The sequence below is a fragment of the Solanum lycopersicum genome, chromosome 9 (genome assembly GCF_036512215.1).
Source record: "Solanum lycopersicum chromosome 9, SLM_r2.1".
Lineage (NCBI taxonomy): Eukaryota > Viridiplantae > Streptophyta > Magnoliopsida > Solanales > Solanaceae > Solanum > Solanum lycopersicum.
Genome location: NC_090808.1, coordinates 3,902,777 through 3,919,639, shown reverse-complemented (window position 1 = coordinate 3,919,639; position 16,863 = coordinate 3,902,777). Strand labels below are relative to the sequence as shown.

Here is a 16,863-nt window from a genome sequence, read left to right as displayed (position 1 = left end):
GAGTTTAATCATAATATAGTATATTAAATTAAGTTAAATTTGGTTGTTGGATTATTTTTTCTTGTTATTGAAAAAGTAGCATTATGCATTACGTTTCGAAATTTAATATTTCTTCATAAAAATATCCAAACAAATATAATAGTGGTAAAAATGATACATAAACTGTCACCTATTCGCTTTTTCACATGCGTTGAGTGTCATATCTTAATTATCACTTACTTTATATTAAAATACATTTTGATATTGAGTTGTTCTACACGCAACTATTTTCGATATTAGGATCAATTCAACATTGAAGTATGTTCAAATACTAAGTGACACATAGTTTAGGTAGAGAAACATAAAACTCGTGAAACAATGAAAATTGAGGTATGTTTTTTACATTAAATCTTTGAATATTTTTTTAAAAAATCGTATCAGGTTCAAATCTCAGCCAAGTAAATACTAAATGATATTTTCAAGCCCTCCCAATCAGAGGCGGAGCCAGGATTCCTGACTTGTGGGTTCCAAAATTTATAGAGGTTAACGATCTTAAAAATCACAAAACACAAATTATGTTAAAGAGATATTTGTCATGTTTGAAAACATTACCTTAGATATTGTTATTCTAAAACTTATTTTGATTATATGAAGAGTTAGTAATTTATTTTAAAGTTCTAAAATACTGTTAATAAAAGATAATAATTTTAAAATATAAATTTCAAACATTTTATTATAATCTAGAATACTATTTTAAGTGAGAAAAAATTATTAAACTCACCGTTAATATTTTTGCACCTAAAATATATATTTTACTAGTTTTATTGTGATCATTGCTATCTTCAAAAGTTGAAATTTCGAAAAGCAAATAACAATTATTCACTATAATTAATTATAGATTCGTGAGATAACTCTAGAAAAGATTAAAAATTGATTTTTGAATAGATAGTTCTACGGTGTAAAAGCAAACAAATAATAAAAAAGTGAAAAAGGAAAGGTGAAAGTAATTGTACATATCGAGGGACAAAGATCGAATGATAGCAATCAAATCAACAATAAAAGTTTAACCTCTTTTGAAAATAAATTCGGGTTAAAGTTTTTGAATAACTGAGTAGAAATCAATGAAAATATATTTAGGTTAAAATTTTTTGAATGTCTGAGTAGAAATTGATATTGTTGCGTATAATTCAAATATATTTTTTTTATCATTAACAGTTTTATGTTTATATATATATATATATATATATATATATATATATATTATCATTTGTCAATTTTCTATACCGATTTTCTATTTTTTTTTTGAAAAAATATAAATTATCATTTGCCAATTTTCTATTTTTTTTATTAAAAAAATTCATTATTTTTATTTGAAATTAATTCCAATAACATAGTGCCGAGAGTAAAATTCAAATCGACGACCCGCATACTCTCGTCTTTAACTGGCTTATTTGTACCCAGCTACATGGTGGAAGTCCCCTCGGCCAATCGTCACTCGACAGCTCAAAGCTGACCGGTACAACCCGCGTGCTTGCCCACTGGACTATTCGTCTCATTATGCTATAGAATTTGCAGGATATTTATATATACGTTTTATTTGATATTTTAATATGAATATAGAATCTTCGGAAAAGCGAGTGAGTTGGTTTGAACCCCTTTCGCTACAATAGCTTCGCCTTGTTCCTGATAAACAAAGTTATCTAGTACATGTATTTGACGTAGTAGGTATTTGTCGAGGTGTAACCAAGTTAACCTGAATATTAATTCTATATTTATTTATTTATTTTAAAAAAACAAAAACACTTTCAATCCATACAATTCATTCCCAAAATAAAACCCGATTCACATTCTTGAAGAAAAAACTATATCATCACTATAACTGAAAAGGGTGGATTCCAAAATCCTTCAAATTCTTCAAACTTTTTGATTAATTTGACTTTGTATGCATATGGGTTTTCATTTTTGATCTCTTTTAGATTACTAGATCAGTATATTTGTAGATTTTTATTCATAAAGACTCAATTTTTTTTTCATTTTTTTTGTTTTGCAGAAAATTTAAATGCTTTGTGGCTTTTCAAGAATGAGGATCCATTGTTGTATTGATGGGAAATTGTTCAGTTCTTTGCCCCCTTTAAGTCCTATTTCACTCCCATCTCCAAAGTAAGGTTCAATTCTTAAATTTTCTCTATGTTAAGTTTTTTGCTGTAAAATGGAATTAAACAGAATTGTTTAATTGTTCTGCAAAGAATGGATTTTGGTGTTTTTTTGTTGAGTAAAGGGTTAAAGACATGCCTAAAGTATAGGATTTTTGAGTTTTATACCTAAACTAATCATTATCATTACCAAATATTTATGGAAACACACCTAATTATGTTTCTTTTTCCAATGATGGTGATGTTTTTTTGGTTAGAATAGGAACAACAGATAGTCGAGGTGTGTCGGTAAATATTTGATGATAGTTTAGGTAGGAAACTCCCGTACCTAATAGTTAAGGTTTGAAACTCGAAAAATGGTGATATTTCAGGTGTGTTTTTGACCATTAACTCTCTATTTTACTAATTGTGTTGTTTAATGCATTATTCTTAGGGAGATACATCTTTGGTATGTGATACCCAATGAGGTAAAGGGTGAATCCCTTATGAACAAATATATGGAGATTCTATCCCCATGTGAGATTGAAAAAGTTTTGAGTTTTCGAAGAGATGAGCTGAGGAAAAGTGCTCTGCTTGCTCGTGCACTCGTCAGAACTACCATTGCTAGATGTAAGATATTATAGCTGAGTTTTTCGTGTTGAATTGGATTTGCTTTGGCATGCTGTTGTTTAAGAAGAATTGATTATTGCCAAGAAGAGAAAACTAATTATTACGACTGGTTAGAAGGTTATGTGCATTACTTTCTATACTTACTGTCTGCAGTTGTTTTAGTTATCTTCTCTTTATTAGCGATATCTACTTCCGCTATTTCTTTTTCCGTGAGCTGAGGGTCTATAACCCCCATCAGACCTCACTTGGGGGTTTACTTTAGGTATGTTGTAGCTTTAGTTGTCTCTTTATTAGCGATGTAGGCAAATAATGTAAAAACGTATCGGCACTTGGTGTTTACCCGAATCATGCTAATTCATCATGGTTACGTCATAAATTAAGTTGAAAATGTTTACTAATTAGCTATGGTTTAGTGATAAGAGTGTATCTGTACAACAACAACATACCAGTGTAATCTGACAAGTGCGGTATATGTTAAGACATATATCATGTATCCATTGGGTTGGTGTAAACACCCGGCAAATGATGCGGTCACTTTGAAATATACGGATCAAAATATGGATGATGGGAGAGTGAACAACGTTGTGCATTTTAGTTCATCTTGTTGCAATTAAAATATCTGGTTAAAGGATGTATCATTTGGTTGGGTTAGAGATTCAGTCTGTCTTCCACAATTGTAACCATTCAGCTTTTTCTCATGTCTACGATTTATTTTTTGTGATTACTGAGTATTGACGTATAAATGCAAATGTGTTTGTTAGCTGCTAATGTAGAATTCAAAGAAATTGTAAAGTAAATGATGTCTTTCCAATTGTTTCATTTCAGTGTCAGATTCTGAACTCTATTAGTTTATAAGTAATCAACGTTCGACTGAGATTTTTAGTTCTGTATAATAATTTGCTTTATCATTAGTTATCATAATAGCGTAAGAGAATTTTAATGTCTGATGGCTCATGAAGGCATTGGTTTTTGCTAGATCAGATAAATTCTTCAGTGACACCCAAATCCATCAAGTTTAGGAATAACGTTCACGGTAAACCAGAGGTTCGTCATTCAATGTATTTCCATTGGTTTGTTCGTGTTTTCCTTTTGGTTTGTTATAGTTGGGTACAATTAACTTTATATGAGTATGTCAATAGGTAGATTGGTCTTGCAGTTACAATTGGGAGCCTCCCGCGTTGCATTTTAACATCACACATACATCATCTCTGATAGCCTGTGGTGTGACAGTAAATTCTCCTGTAAACATTCTTGTCCTCAAGTCAGTTTGTGTGTATATTCAGGTAAGTGGTAAATCACTTCTTTTTCTAACAGATCGGTGTGGACGTGGAGGAAAAAGAAAGGACAACGAAGCACAACATATTGACGTTAGCTAGAAGATACTTCTCCAAACATGAGCTTGAAGTGTTAACTGCTATTGGAGATCCCTATATCCAGCAGCAGGAGTTTATAAAGTTATGGACGCTGAAGGTAAATTTACCTTTAGGTCCTTGATAATTGTTTCAAGTTTGTCTACTTGCTTACGGCTAATCATGCTTAGTTATTACAGTCATTTGCAATAAGACAACTTAAGAAATGAAGATTGTATAAGTCATGATTTAAGACTTGAAATGCATTTGATTTAGTATCCATCAATGCACGCCAAACATCAACCCCAATGTCCACTAGTGGATGCTATGCACTGTTGCCAATGCCAGCTTTGCAAGGCCAAAGAAAGCACTGCCAGCCACGAGAACTCAAGGTCAAACTCATTCATCTGTATGTACGTACATTACATACATGAGGCATTATAAATGTTGGAGTGGGTTAGAGTCCCACATTGTTTGGGAATTTGAACATAGGAAATCCTCCTCTCATGAGCTAGTTATTGGGGTTGAGTTAGTTCCATGTGTTATATCTTTATAGAGCTAGCTATATTCCTATTTGGGCTCCAGGTCCATGCTACAGTTGGGCCTGGGCATGAAGGGAGGGGGGAGGGGGGGGGGGGGGTTAGTGGGTTAGAGACCCATGTGGGTTGGGGAATGGACTGATGTTTCGCTTATAGTGACTGGAGAGTTATAACTGATCCATAACTTGGTTTTATGCGTCATATCTGATCCACTTTCTTGGAACATGTTGTCTTCACTTCTTTATCAATAAAGACGGTCGTTTCACTGCTTTTATGCTATGTAAATGTGAAGGAGGAACATTATTTCCTTGTATTATATATTATGTAAGTTCTCTGAAGAAATATATCGTTCGCAGGAGGCATATGTTAAAGCACTTGGGAAGGGTTTCTCATGTGCACCTTTCAAGACGTTTACCATTCGTCTTGGGAGCTCTACTGGAGAACAGTTTCATCCGTCTCAGAATTCAAGTGCTGAGGTATGCCAGAACAGTTACTTTTTATTCAACTTTGACGTCTACATCAGAGGGGTCTATGTTGTATTCATTAGAGGTGCATCTTTCTATGGGCTTAGCCACGTTTTTAAGTAAAAAAGTAGTCAGGTTAAACCATTTGAGAAATAAATTCACTCTTAAGCCTTGTCCAAACAGAGCATTTCCTCGGTACTGTTTTTCTCTCGAGCAAGTGCTAGCTAGCATATAGAAGATATCATATTTTTAGATCAACGTCACACTGAATGTTTTTGTTGATACACATACTTTTCTTTCAGGCGAGTGAAATAGTAGTGGATTCTCTTGACAACACAGAGAACCTTACAAGTAATTGGCAATTTATGCTCCTGGAGTTTGCTAGTTCTCATTATGTTGCCATTTGCACCGAAAAGGATGTCAATACAAAAGGTAAGAAAAGTTCTTTTCTCCCCATGAAGTTGAGAATGTCGATAAAGAAGAGTTCTAAACATGTTTTGTGATTACCACAGGTGATTGCGATAATAATCCATTGAAATTAACAGTTTGGAAGACAATTCCATTTGTCGAAGATAGTTGTGTCTCTGGAACAGACACAGTTCTTAAAGTTTGTGGCTTGAGATAATGATTATTACATCCGCGATGATACTTAATCTGAGAATCTATCATTATACATTAGAATCCTTGGATTCAGAGTAGCAACTTATATTGCATCCATCAATTTTATGCTGGGAAAACAGATTATACAAGTGAATGAATTCTCATTATTTTGCATTCTTGTCTGTAAGATGGCTAGTTTTCTTCATGATTGTAAACATTGCTTCTGTCACATATCTTTATTTTTTTTCCACGAGACGATGAAAAATCATTTGTGCTAGTGTGGAGTGTCATTCAGTAGTATGAATGCTGCGCGACAACATTTAAGAGTTGGTGCTTAGACACATATAAGGATAGAATTGATAGTTGAGGCACTAGTATGGCAAAAAAGAGAACATACATCATAATCAATAAACATTTTGTAGAATGATGGTATTAGTTCTTTGTTTATTTTAGCCAAATATGTAACTGTTTTTTTTCGAATTCAGCTCCAGTACATCAAAATGGTTTTAGGGATCTAGAAGTTAACCAAATTTCTGCCCCTCCTTGAAAGGTCTCAACATCCCAAGGAAGGAGATGCCTCCATCAAACATCCAAATACATCTGTTCATCACAAGTGGTCCCTTGTTTGCCCTTATTTTCTTGTGATGCAAACTTTTGAAAGACATTTGACAATTCACATCTCATGGTCACTCAACTTTTCAACTTCTGGTGAATGCATGCTCCTTCTTATATGGACTACATAGGTCAGCTCGGAAGAGGTTCAACCATCGATATGATCCATTGCATGGGGTGTAGGTTGTGTTCAGTTAGGTCCCGAGGACTTGATGAAAACAGAGTTGCACAATGTTGCTACAGGCTTCAAGGTTCGTAGAGCATACATGACTGTTTTCCATCTTTATAATGAGCTTCACTGGTAAGTTCTTGTTATCATTTGTCCAGTCTCACCAGTCACCAATAATCATTACAAGAACATGTACCATTTCTAAAATGGTGGAAACGGGTGGCATCTCTGACCACGAATAACCGGTCTACAGTTTTGCTGACTCGCTTTACAAATGAGTGACAGTCATTGCATATTCTTAAGTTCTTTATAACAACAATGTCAGTTCCTATTCCAGTGTTCAGGAGAGCAAATGCAATTGCCAAACGTTCACTATGCACACCAATAATATTAGAAGGTTCTTGATTTGTTACCTCTTGACCGTTTTCGTTTGCTCCTGCATACTCACCTTCAGTATTCTCCAATCTGTTCAACAATTTGTATATCTCTTTTGTTTGAGGATGACTTCTATCGCCAGCCACGAAGAGGTAAGTTTTCCCTTTACACTCAAAATAGCTATAACCTGGATCCTTTTTGAGCTTTCGTTCTCTCATCATCAATCTAACTCTTAATATACCTTCTGAATTATTTGCCTCTGTGTAGATATTTGAAAGTAGCACGTAATAGCCTACGTTTGTTGGTTCAAGCTCAACAACCTTGTTAAAGGCTAATTCTGCAAGTTCAACATTTTTATGGATCTTGCAAGCACCTAAAAGGGCACCCCATACAGCACCATCAGGCTTATCTTCCATCAATTCAATAAGTTTCCGAGCTTCCTCAAGTCGACCAGCACGACCTAATAGATCCACAACACAAGAGTAGTGCTCTGAGCATGGCTTCAACCCATACTCCCTCTTCATCAGATCAAGATAATTTAACCCCTTTGCAGTCAACCCTGCATGACTACATGCAGACAGAACACTAACAAACACCGTTCCATCAGGCTGAATGCCACTTTCGATCATCTTATCAAAAAGCTCCACAGCAATGTTTCCAAGCCCATGTATTCCATAACCACCAATTATGGCTGTCCAGGAGACCAAGCTTTTCTCTGGCATCTCATCAAATACAATCCGTGCTTTCGCCAAATTACCACATCTAGCATACATATTTATTAGAGCATTCTTCAAGAATACATTCCACCTCATACAACTAGACCTTATTTTCTCTTCCACCTCGAAACCAATCTTTTGAGCACCAAGATTAGCACAAGCTGACAAAACTCCAACAAATGTCACTGCATCAGGATTCACTTGCAACAATTCCATCTCATGATAAAGCTCCAACACTTCACCAGCCAACCCATTTTGCGCGTATCCAGATATCATCGCATTCCAAGTGATCAATCCCTTTTCTGGTATATGATCAAACAACTTCCTCGCTAACTCCATACACGCACAACGCACATACATTGTCAACAGGCAATTTGCAACAGCCAAATCATTCACCAATCCGCACTTAACATTCAAACAATGCAACGACATCCCCAACCACAGATACCGCGAAGCAGTACAACCTGGAACCAATCCCAAAACAGTAACCGCATTAAACAACACTCCTCTCAACCTCATTTCATCAAACAACAAAAACCCATTCAAGAAATTACCATTCTGAACATACCCAGAAATCAAAGCATTGTAACAAACAGTAATATTTCTTTGAGGCATTTCATCAAACACTTTCTGTGCAAACTCAGTTAACTTACATCTACAGTACATAGACATCAATGCAGTTTGAACAAAAGGCTCATACTCACAACCCAACTTGATAACATGACAATGAAGTTGTTTTCCGGTAATAGGAAGGGAGAGTGAAGCTGAAGATTTGAGAGCAAAAGGGAAAGTGAAGGCATTTGGGGTAGCTCCAGATTGAAGCATTTGACGGTAAAGAACGAGTGCTTCTTTGTACTGACCATGTTTTGAGAGATTTCTCAAATGGGTATTCCATGGAGTAGCAGCATTAGTAGTAAAGCTTGAAGCTTTGGTGAAAATGGTGGATTTGATAGTATGGAAAAGTGACAAGAATTTGGTGTTTTTGTGAAGGTGGAGATGTTCGGTCATTTATTTAGACAAAAAAGGGGTGAATCATTGCTTTAATGCATTTTTATATAACGTATTATCTGTTTTAGCTTAACGAATCTCATGAAATATTTTCTCAACCTATGTTATTATCGAGTCTAAAAACTTGCATGCATACACAATGGTCCGTTGAGGCGAGACATGTTCATAAGCGCGTTTCTCCTGATAAAATAGAAGGATAGTCGGTGTTGAAGCTCTGCTCTTCTTTGGATCTCAAGAAAGTGAGCGAATTTTAGTTTCTACGAAAGCATTTATATCTTCAGATGTGGTATAAGACTTCTGGTTCACGTAGGATTGAGATTTGAGACTGAGTCGCCTGATGGCTCAATGGAATTTCTTCTTCGAAGCAATCCCAGTCGTGCCATCCTCATAGATTTAGTTTTCGCTAAAATTTGTCCTACAATTTTAAATACATTTATGAGGTAGCTTGAGCAAAATTCACAAGAAAAACATGAATTTGAGCCGTGATAAATACTCTAACGATTGATTTAACGAATATATATATTTAAGTGTTCGACACAACAAAGACATAAGAATGTTAAATATAGAGGTTACAAATAGCAAAAAAAATTTTTTGAGTATATATCTATTTTTTTAGATTATATTTTGACGTCACTTAATAAGAATCATTCCGACGTTAAAAATAAAAATAAGTTGATGGAGTAGGATATTACGATAGCCTGCGATGCACAGAATACTGTAAAAATCCCCCTAGTAGATAGACCATAGATTACATTTTTGTTTTTTTTTCTAATGGATAAAGCATAAAAGAAGAAGAAAAAAGCTTCAATTTTTGCTTCTTCTTTTGATTGTTTGTTCTTTAATCCTACCATGGAAGCCACTGCTTCTTTCACTTCAACTATGGCTTCTCACCATTTCTTTCCACTTTCTAAAGCCACCCTTTCATCTTCTAAACTTAATCCCACTTGTAATTCTTCTTCTTCTTGGATTGGTTCTACTCATTCTCTTTCATTTTCTTCAAGAAATTCATTTACTGTAAGACCCTTTTGGATTTTGGTTAGTTTTTTTTTTTTTTTGTAGTTTTTGGTTAAAGATTGAATTTTTATGTAGAGGGATACATGGAGGGTGATCAATTCCAAGAATGTGGTAAGAAGGGAAATGAGTGGAGTTATTAGAGCTGAGATGTTTGGGCAGCTCACTAGCGGATTGGAAAATGCTTGGAACAAGCTCAAAGGAGAAGGTAAAAGCAAAAAAAATACTCTTTTTTAAATTTAAAAATGAGCTAGTTTTATGTGAAAATTTGAAGTATGGGAGCTTGAATTGTTAATCTTGAGTAGGTACATGTTAGAGTGTGTTAGAGTCGCATGTTGGTTGGTTGGGAATGGACCGGTGGTCTGTTATGTGGACTTGGACGATCCTCTCTTCGTGAGCTAACGTTTTGAGGTTGAGTTAGGCGTAAGTGTCATATCTTTATATGCTATCGTAGCTACTTAGCTAGGTTCATACCTGTTTGGACTCCCGGTTTATGCTCTAGTTAGGCATGAGGTGTTAAAGTGGGTTATAGTCCCAAATCAGTTTATATGGATTGGGTAATCCTTCCGTCGTGAGCTAGTTTTTGGAGTTAGGCCCGGGTGTCATATCTGGACTGTTTTGAAAGGGAACTGAAAATCGATACCTTGGATAGGGATGATAGTTCAAAAATATGACTTCAAGAACAATGTCTTCTTGTTTTTTCATATTCAGGATAATATCTTAAGATAATTCATTAGTACATCAGAGGTGTTTATTTGATGTCATCACAATTTCAGTTAAAGTAAATGCCTTTGCTAAGTAAAGGCTGTGAGATAAGATAGGAGTGAACTAAAGCTTCTTCAAAATGTGGCATGTAGTCATCCAAGGGTCATATCAATCTTGGTGAATGAGTTCAGCAAGACTTACAAAAAAAAATATAAAAACCTGGAATCGATCCTTAAATAGGAATTAAGTCTCATTTTACAAGATTTTAACATGCTGAAATACAAAATAAACACAACCTGGAATAGATCCTTAATTAGGAATTACGTCTCATATCCAAGATTTTAACATACATCAGAGCTGAAAATGTATCAGTGAGGAGTTCCTTTATGGATGTTGAGGCTTCGGAGATAGAGTGGGACAGGAAATCCCAGTATTTTATGCCCAAGCCAATTGATTCTTGAAGTGGTAAGTAGTTGAGCTAACCTTCTGCTATGAGAATGTTTTAGTGGAAATGTGGGCTGTCAGGACGGGGTGATGTGGAGATAGAAGCTATATAAGTTGGAACATGAAGCTTAATGTCTAGACTTAAATCCCGCGTGTTTAGAGGATTCAACAACATGACTGATTTCATTTTCAGGGTGGATGATGAGTTGTCGTAGATGGTAATATTGATCCATTCGAGGAGGTGCCAGATGGGGTATAATGAATTATACTTCAAGAGAAGAAACCGGGAAGATGTATAATTGATTGTTAAACTCCAATGAAGTGTATGGAAAGGGAAGGGGCCTTGCTACTATAAGGTTTTAAATGCAAAGAGTACAACATATTAACAACTATGGCCTATGGGTCATTGGATTTCTATAACAGGGATATACTTCTCCTTTTTAGTTCCATACATTATTGCTGGATATTATAAAGTTGTAGGAATAAATTAATTGGAGAGTATTTTACTGTTAAAAATGTGACTTGTCTGCCTTGTCCAAATTCAAATTTCTAATCATATTTTCTATATCCTCAATCTTTCAAATTTTAGAGGTTGAAGTTCTTATTGCCCTTGTTACTAAATATGTGGTTATATATAATGATAAAGTGGCTGTTGTTTGAATTCCTTGTGCCTCAGAGGTTTTGACCAAGGAAAACATCGTGGAACCTATGAGGGACATCAGGAGGGCTCTTTTAGAAGCTGATGTATGTTGCTTACTGTTTCAACAACTAATCTCTATACATAAAATTTCGCCGCTTATTTAACTTTAATCGGCAGGTTAGTCTCCCAGTTGTCAGAAGGTTTGTTCAGTCTGTTAGTGAAGAAGCCGTTGGCACTGGTTTGATTCGAGGTGTAAAACCAGATCAGCAACTAGTTAAGGTATGTATTTTTGAACTGATGACTCTGAACAATACACATTTGTACATTGATAACAGACGGTCACCCTTCTGTTGTTAATTGCTTGCACAATTTGCTATCAGCTCGATCTGAACATTTTCTTTGTCTCATTTGGTTGGTGTAGACTGTACGTGACGAGCTTGTGAAACTGATGGGTGGAGAGGTTTCTGAACTGGTTTTTGCTAAATCTAAGCCCACCGTAATACTATTGGCCGGTCTACAAGGTGTTGGGAAGACAACTGTTAGTGCAAAGTTAGCTTTATATCTAAAGAAGCAGGTGGACTTCCAAACTTCACCTTCTCCCTTTCCTGACCTTCCTTTACTTTCTCTCACTCCCCTCTCTCTTGCTCATTCTATTGCAATTTACATATATGGTCGTAGAACCTGCATTTCTCCAAGTGCCTTCTAATATTAGCATTTTCCCTTTTTCTCATTCTATTGTCAAACCATTTATGGGCACTGGTGGCATGGTCTGCAGGGTAAGAGTTGCATGCTGATTGCTGGAGACGTGTACAGACCTGCTGCTATTGACCAACTTGTTATTTTGGGTAAACAGGTGTGCCATGTCACATTAGCAACAATAAGATTATATATCATTTTATTTTAGATGCTTCTTTCTGTTCTTCTACACCTTAACAATCTTTATCTATATATCTTCTTTACGAGTACACAGAATATCTAAACACAACTTCATCCATTCTCATGTTCACTGATAAGTGGGGGAACAGGTTGATGTACCTGTTTATGCAGCAGGAACAGATGTAAAACCTGCAGAAATAGCCCGACAAGGATTACAAGAGGCCAAAAAGAAGAATGTAGATGTAGTCATAATGGATACAGCTGGAAGACTTCAGGTCATATCATCTTAGTTTTTGAATTCCACTATAACTTTTTCTAGTAGTTGTATTTAAACCTTTCTCTTAGTTCTTGTAGATAGATAAAACTATGATGGATGAATTAAAAGACGTGAAACGGGTACTGAACCCCACAGAGGTTTTACTTGTTGTGGATGCAATGACTGGCCAAGAAGCTGCAGGTACTTCTACACTCATAAAACATGCAAATGATCTATTACATGCCACAGACAGTTCGCTTCTTGTGAAATATGGCTTTTGACTAGCATGGTCATATCACTTTTCACATGCTTTGATCTACAGCAAGGTCGCACTAATATTTATGCTCTGTGGTTGATCGTTGAGGAACATCTTTTTTTTCTTAACCATGGACATTCACATATTGCCAAAGAAGTGTATCTTGCCATGCATACTTTTGACTTACCACACTTGCATTTTCATGTTCCAAGAACTAACCGTCTGATACGAAAAACTTTCCTTAACAATCCAGGCCATTCTGTTATCTGAGGTCTGCTTCTCACAGAGAGAGCAAAATATCTGTTGTTTGTGTAATGTTGCCACCGAGCGTTTTTCTCAAGAGAACGTTATATTGCTTCTCATCGAAGCTTGGAGACTTATAGCACAGCTGTATATGACAGTTAATTTCTTTCTTGTGCTTGTCTTGTACGAATATAAGTTATTTTTGGGACTTCATTACATAAATATGGATGTTATCTTTGATAATCTGAAGCTGTTTAACTATTTTAATACTCCCTCTATTCACGCGACATGCTTGGTTGATATGGAGTTTAAGGAATTAGTTTCATTTACTTGAAACTTTTTTAGTCAGAAAAAAATAAACGGAATTGGTTTTTTGAGGTTAATGGAGAGAGGCATTCCATATCTGAGTTGTTAAATGAATCTGAACTCTTGAAATTTGTTACTAGATAGTGCATTAAAATTCTGTAACATCTCAAAACAGAAATCATAGTACTGCACTTTCATTGAGTTATTACTGACACAAGGACATAATTTCTGCCCTATACCAATCATTTCATGTTGAAAACAGAAAATTCCGATTTGTTTTCTCTCTTATCGTTCACATTGATGAAATTGTAGCTTTGGTCACAACATTCAATCTCGAAATTGGAATTACTGGTGCCATCTTGACGAAGCTAGATGGAGATTCTAGGGGTGGAGCAGCTTTAAGTGTCAAGGAGGTGGGGTCTTTTTACTACACGACACATACATTCGTTTTTTCCTTGTTCTAAGTTTAACCTTGCAGTTTACTTTGCTTCAACTTCTCTTGATTAGCAAAGTCAACATTTCTACTTTTGAACTTAGAGCAGCAAAGATGAAGGAGAGTTAATGATGGAAGTAGATGATTATAAATATCCAAAAGCTTTTCTTCCTTGAAGGGATCATGCGGCGAAACAAATACTAAAACGTAAAGAGTGATTGGACCACAAACTTCAGATTTCCTCTATGTTCAACATGTCTTTTGCGTATTATCTTGGAAGAAATTTACTTTTGTCAAGGTTTAAACTGAATGGAATAGATTTGAAGCCAATAGGCAATTGATGATATCTGTTTAAGTGGTTGTGTCAAATGTTGCCAATATGGGTCACAAGTTACAACAGAACAACAACCCAGTGTAGTCCGACATGTGTGTAATGGGGAGGGGAGGATGTAAGCAGATCTTACTCCTACCTTTTATGGGGTAGAGATTGTACACGAATCATATGTATAGACAAAAAAAATCACTGATTGCTCTTTAACGGTCAGGTTTTTGGTTAAATGAACTAAGATTGTGCATCACAATTATATGTTCACTACCACAGGTATCAGGAAAGCCAATCAAGCTCGTAGGAAGGGGTGAACGTATGGAGGACCTTGAACCTTTCTATCCTGACCGCATGGCTGGACGTATTTTAGGAATGGGAGATGTTCTATCGTTTGTTGAGAAAGCCCAAGAAGTTGTAAGTGGCAAACAAGTATTAATGCTCCTATTTTTTTTCTTTTTACTTGATTCAAGTAGTTTCATTTGACTCCTTATAAATGATTTTAGATGCGTCAAGAAGATGCTGAAGATTTGCAGAAGAAGATCATGAGTGCAAAATTTGATTTCAATGACTTCCTGAAGCAAACTCGGGCAGTTGCTAGGATGGGTACCATGTCGCGTGTTATTGGTATGATGCCTGGCATGGGAAAGGTAAAATACCCAGTTCTTGTTAAATCTATTTCTCCTTTCCATGTCGTAATTATTGTATGGTGCAATTCATGTTTTACTAGCTATCATACATACTTTAACTTGCTACAAATGGAACGACCGATTTCAGGTCAAACAATCAAACAATGTTATCAATTCTTAAAAAAAAAAGACGATCAAACGATCAAACCTTATATTAGCTATACTCCTTTGTTTTTATATAATTGATGAAATGGGACCAAATTCCTTCTTGTTCATGCATAAACAGGTTACTCCTGCACAAATTCGAGAGGCAGAGAAGAGCTTAAAGATAATGGAGTCAATGATAGATGTCATGACACCAGGTTATATATCTTACTTCGAGGTTTCTAAGGACACGTGTTACCTAAACATGCATACTTCATCTGGTTAAATTTGTTTCTTATTTTCCTTTTTAGTCCGTTCTTTTTTTGGCAACTCTGAACTTTCCACGTAGAATGTTTAAGACTACAAGATTAAAGGACATTTTGATACATTCTACGTATCTTTAGTTGAAAACCAGAATCAAATTGAAAAGGAAGGAGTACTAGTGCTGCTAGCTCAATTCACATTTCATTTTCATCTTTTTTCTCAGAGGAGAGGGAGCAACCAGAATTGTTAGCAGAATCTCCTGCTAGAAGGAAACGTATCGCTCAAGAATCTGGGAAAACTGAGCAACAGGTAAATATCTGTGTGGAGTACTGATGCTAATATGCCATAAAACATAATTCTTTGTCGAAGAATGTTTGGTACTCCTTGCATGCACCTACATAACTTATTGCAATTCGTAGGTGAGTCAACTTGTTGCTCAACTTTTTCAAATGCGTGTACGTATGAAGAATTTGATGGGCGTTATGGAAGGTGGTTCGATTCCTGCACTGAGTAATCTAGAGGAGGCACTAAAATCTGAACAGCAGGTGCCTATCTTGTCTAAATTTTTGGCTTAATTACTTGTTATCAAATTAGAATGTGTGGATATAGCAGTCAGTTCCAATTTTGAGCTCCTTACCTCCTTACTATGCTGTAATCATTTCTTCTTACATATTAGTCGTGGCGCGCACAAACAGGCCCCAAACACCATACTTATCGGGGAAAAAAAGAGTTCTTACATAGTGTTTCTTTTCTCTTCCAATATGCCTTCAAGATTGTAAATTCCACTTGTTCGAGGATATGCTAATACATCTGTTCGATCTAATACACATTTCTATTGTATGAGATGTAGAAACCTATTCTACTATGCATTTGTTTTTTTGACTGGACTTATACTCGAAAAGTGCATGTTTGTCATGTATTCTTAGATTTGCACTTCTGTTATCTTATCATTCATTAGCTCTAACTTAAGCTGATGGATTCGAATGGTCATCTTGTTCCCTTCTTTCTTCAGGCTCCTCCCGGTACTGCAAGGAGGAAGCGAAGGTCAGAACCAAGGAAACAATTTGCAGACTCGGGATCAGCTAGGCCTAGCCCTCGTGGTTTCGGGGCCAAGAACTGAAGTATAAGACTAGTATGTCAAACAAATTTTTGAATCTTTGACTAGCTATCTATGAGTATCAACTAGAAAAAGGAATTGTGAGCAAAAAAGGAAATGATCAACTAGAAAAGGGAAGTTCTTGACAAGATAATATATAGTACATTGTATGTACTCTCAACTATATAGTTTTGTCCCTCTTCTTGTGTAACTATTGTCTTCTTGATATATCTTATTATCTTGTAATCTTGAAAATTTCATTGTTTTTCCCACTCCTTTAAATTTTACATTCAAAAGTTTTCTGCTTAATTATAGCACGTTCGGTCAAACTTTTAAAATACCTAAAGTGTTTTTTCTCTTTTCTTTCAAAAGCACTTATTTTAGAAAATGAATGTTGTTTGAGCAATCTTTTCATCATAAAATACTACATCGATTTACTTTTACTTGTCCACTATTACAAAAACAGATTACTTTTACTTATTACATGTAATATATCTGAAGAATTTTTTTAATCAAGGTTAACTAAATTATTTTCACACCTAATACTGAACATCAATTAATAGATGTGTCAAGTTCAAATGTGGCACATAAAAGTAATCAAAGGGTGTAAGTGTTTTTGAGTTGTAATAAAAGCCAAAATAATAAGATATATGTAGCAGTCATAT

General features: G+C 35.4%; 3 protein-coding genes across 9 annotated transcripts; 2 read left to right on the top strand and 1 right to left on the bottom strand.

Moving 5' to 3' along the window:
• Window positions 1-1,735: 1,735 nt before the first annotated feature.
• LOC101250620 (uncharacterized) lies at window positions 1,736-5,970 on the top strand. 6 transcript variants are annotated; one of them, XR_003248185.2, is made up of 10 exons: window positions 1,770-1,919; window positions 2,030-2,139; window positions 2,566-2,741; window positions 3,718-3,785; window positions 3,881-3,982; window positions 4,056-4,211; window positions 4,367-4,482; window positions 4,986-5,105; window positions 5,396-5,525; window positions 5,606-5,970. XR_003248185.2 is itself a non-coding variant. In XM_010327598.4 (9 exons), exons 2-9 carry the CDS (start codon window positions 2,039-2,041, stop codon window positions 5,716-5,718), a joined length of 966 nt encoding a protein of 321 aa, XP_010325900.1. In that variant the 5' UTR covers window positions 1,736-1,919; window positions 2,030-2,038; the 3' UTR covers window positions 5,719-5,970. The 6 variants fall into 6 exon arrangements, 4 of the variants coding, with proteins under 4 accessions (XP_010325900.1, XP_004246501.1, XP_025888737.1 ...); XR_011211743.1 differs by having other exon boundaries at window positions 1,807-1,867; XM_010327598.4 differs by lacking the exon at window positions 4,367-4,482 and having other exon boundaries at window positions 1,736-1,919.
• A 126-nt stretch (window positions 5,971-6,096) lies between these two features.
• LOC101250917 (putative pentatricopeptide repeat-containing protein At3g11460, mitochondrial) lies at window positions 6,097-9,392 on the bottom strand. The gene has a single exon (XM_004246454.5). The coding sequence runs from the start codon at window positions 8,571-8,573 to the stop codon at window positions 6,642-6,644; it is 1,932 nt and encodes a 643-aa protein (XP_004246502.1). The 5' UTR covers window positions 8,574-9,392; the 3' UTR covers window positions 6,097-6,641.
• LOC101251215 (signal recognition particle 54 kDa protein, chloroplastic) lies at window positions 9,344-16,469 on the top strand. Of its 2 annotated transcripts, none has more exons than NM_001366403.1 (15): window positions 9,344-9,587; window positions 9,663-9,792; window positions 11,410-11,477; window positions 11,551-11,652; window positions 11,795-11,947; window positions 12,149-12,226; window positions 12,399-12,524; window positions 12,604-12,706; window positions 13,623-13,723; window positions 14,345-14,482; window positions 14,572-14,715; window positions 14,981-15,056; window positions 15,326-15,411; window positions 15,522-15,647; window positions 16,115-16,469. In NM_001366403.1, exons 1-15 carry the CDS (start codon window positions 9,423-9,425, stop codon window positions 16,220-16,222), a joined length of 1,704 nt encoding a protein of 567 aa, NP_001353332.1. In that variant the 5' UTR covers window positions 9,344-9,422; the 3' UTR covers window positions 16,223-16,469. The 2 variants fall into 2 exon arrangements, with proteins under 2 accessions (NP_001353332.1, XP_069144774.1); XM_069288673.1 differs by having other exon boundaries at window positions 10,927-11,477; window positions 16,115-16,456.
• Window positions 16,470-16,863: the final 394 nt, after the last annotated feature.

Excerpts from the sequence above, each read along its gene's own strand:
- LOC101250620 (XM_010327598.4), top strand. The coding sequence starts at position 2,039 with ATGCTTTGTGGCTTTTCAAGAATGAGGATCCATTGTTGTATTGATGGG. Across the intron at positions 2,742-3,717 it reads CAGAACTACCATTGCTAGAT|ATCAGATAAATTCTTCAGTG; the intron begins GTAAGATATTAT and ends GGTTTTTGCTAG. Across the intron at positions 3,786-3,880 it reads ACGTTCACGGTAAACCAGAG|GTAGATTGGTCTTGCAGTTA; the intron begins GTTCGTCATTCA and ends GTATGTCAATAG.
- LOC101251215 (NM_001366403.1), top strand. The coding sequence starts at position 9,423 with ATGGAAGCCACTGCTTCTTTCACTTCAACTATGGCTTCTCACCATTTC. Across the intron at positions 11,653-11,794 it reads CAGATCAGCAACTAGTTAAG|ACTGTACGTGACGAGCTTGT; the intron begins GTATGTATTTTT and ends TGGTTGGTGTAG. Across the intron at positions 15,057-15,325 it reads GATAGATGTCATGACACCAG|AGGAGAGGGAGCAACCAGAA; the intron begins GTTATATATCTT and ends CTTTTTTCTCAG.
- LOC101250917 (XM_004246454.5), bottom strand. The coding sequence starts at position 8,573 with ATGACCGAACATCTCCACCTTCACAAAAACACCAAATTCTTGTCACTT.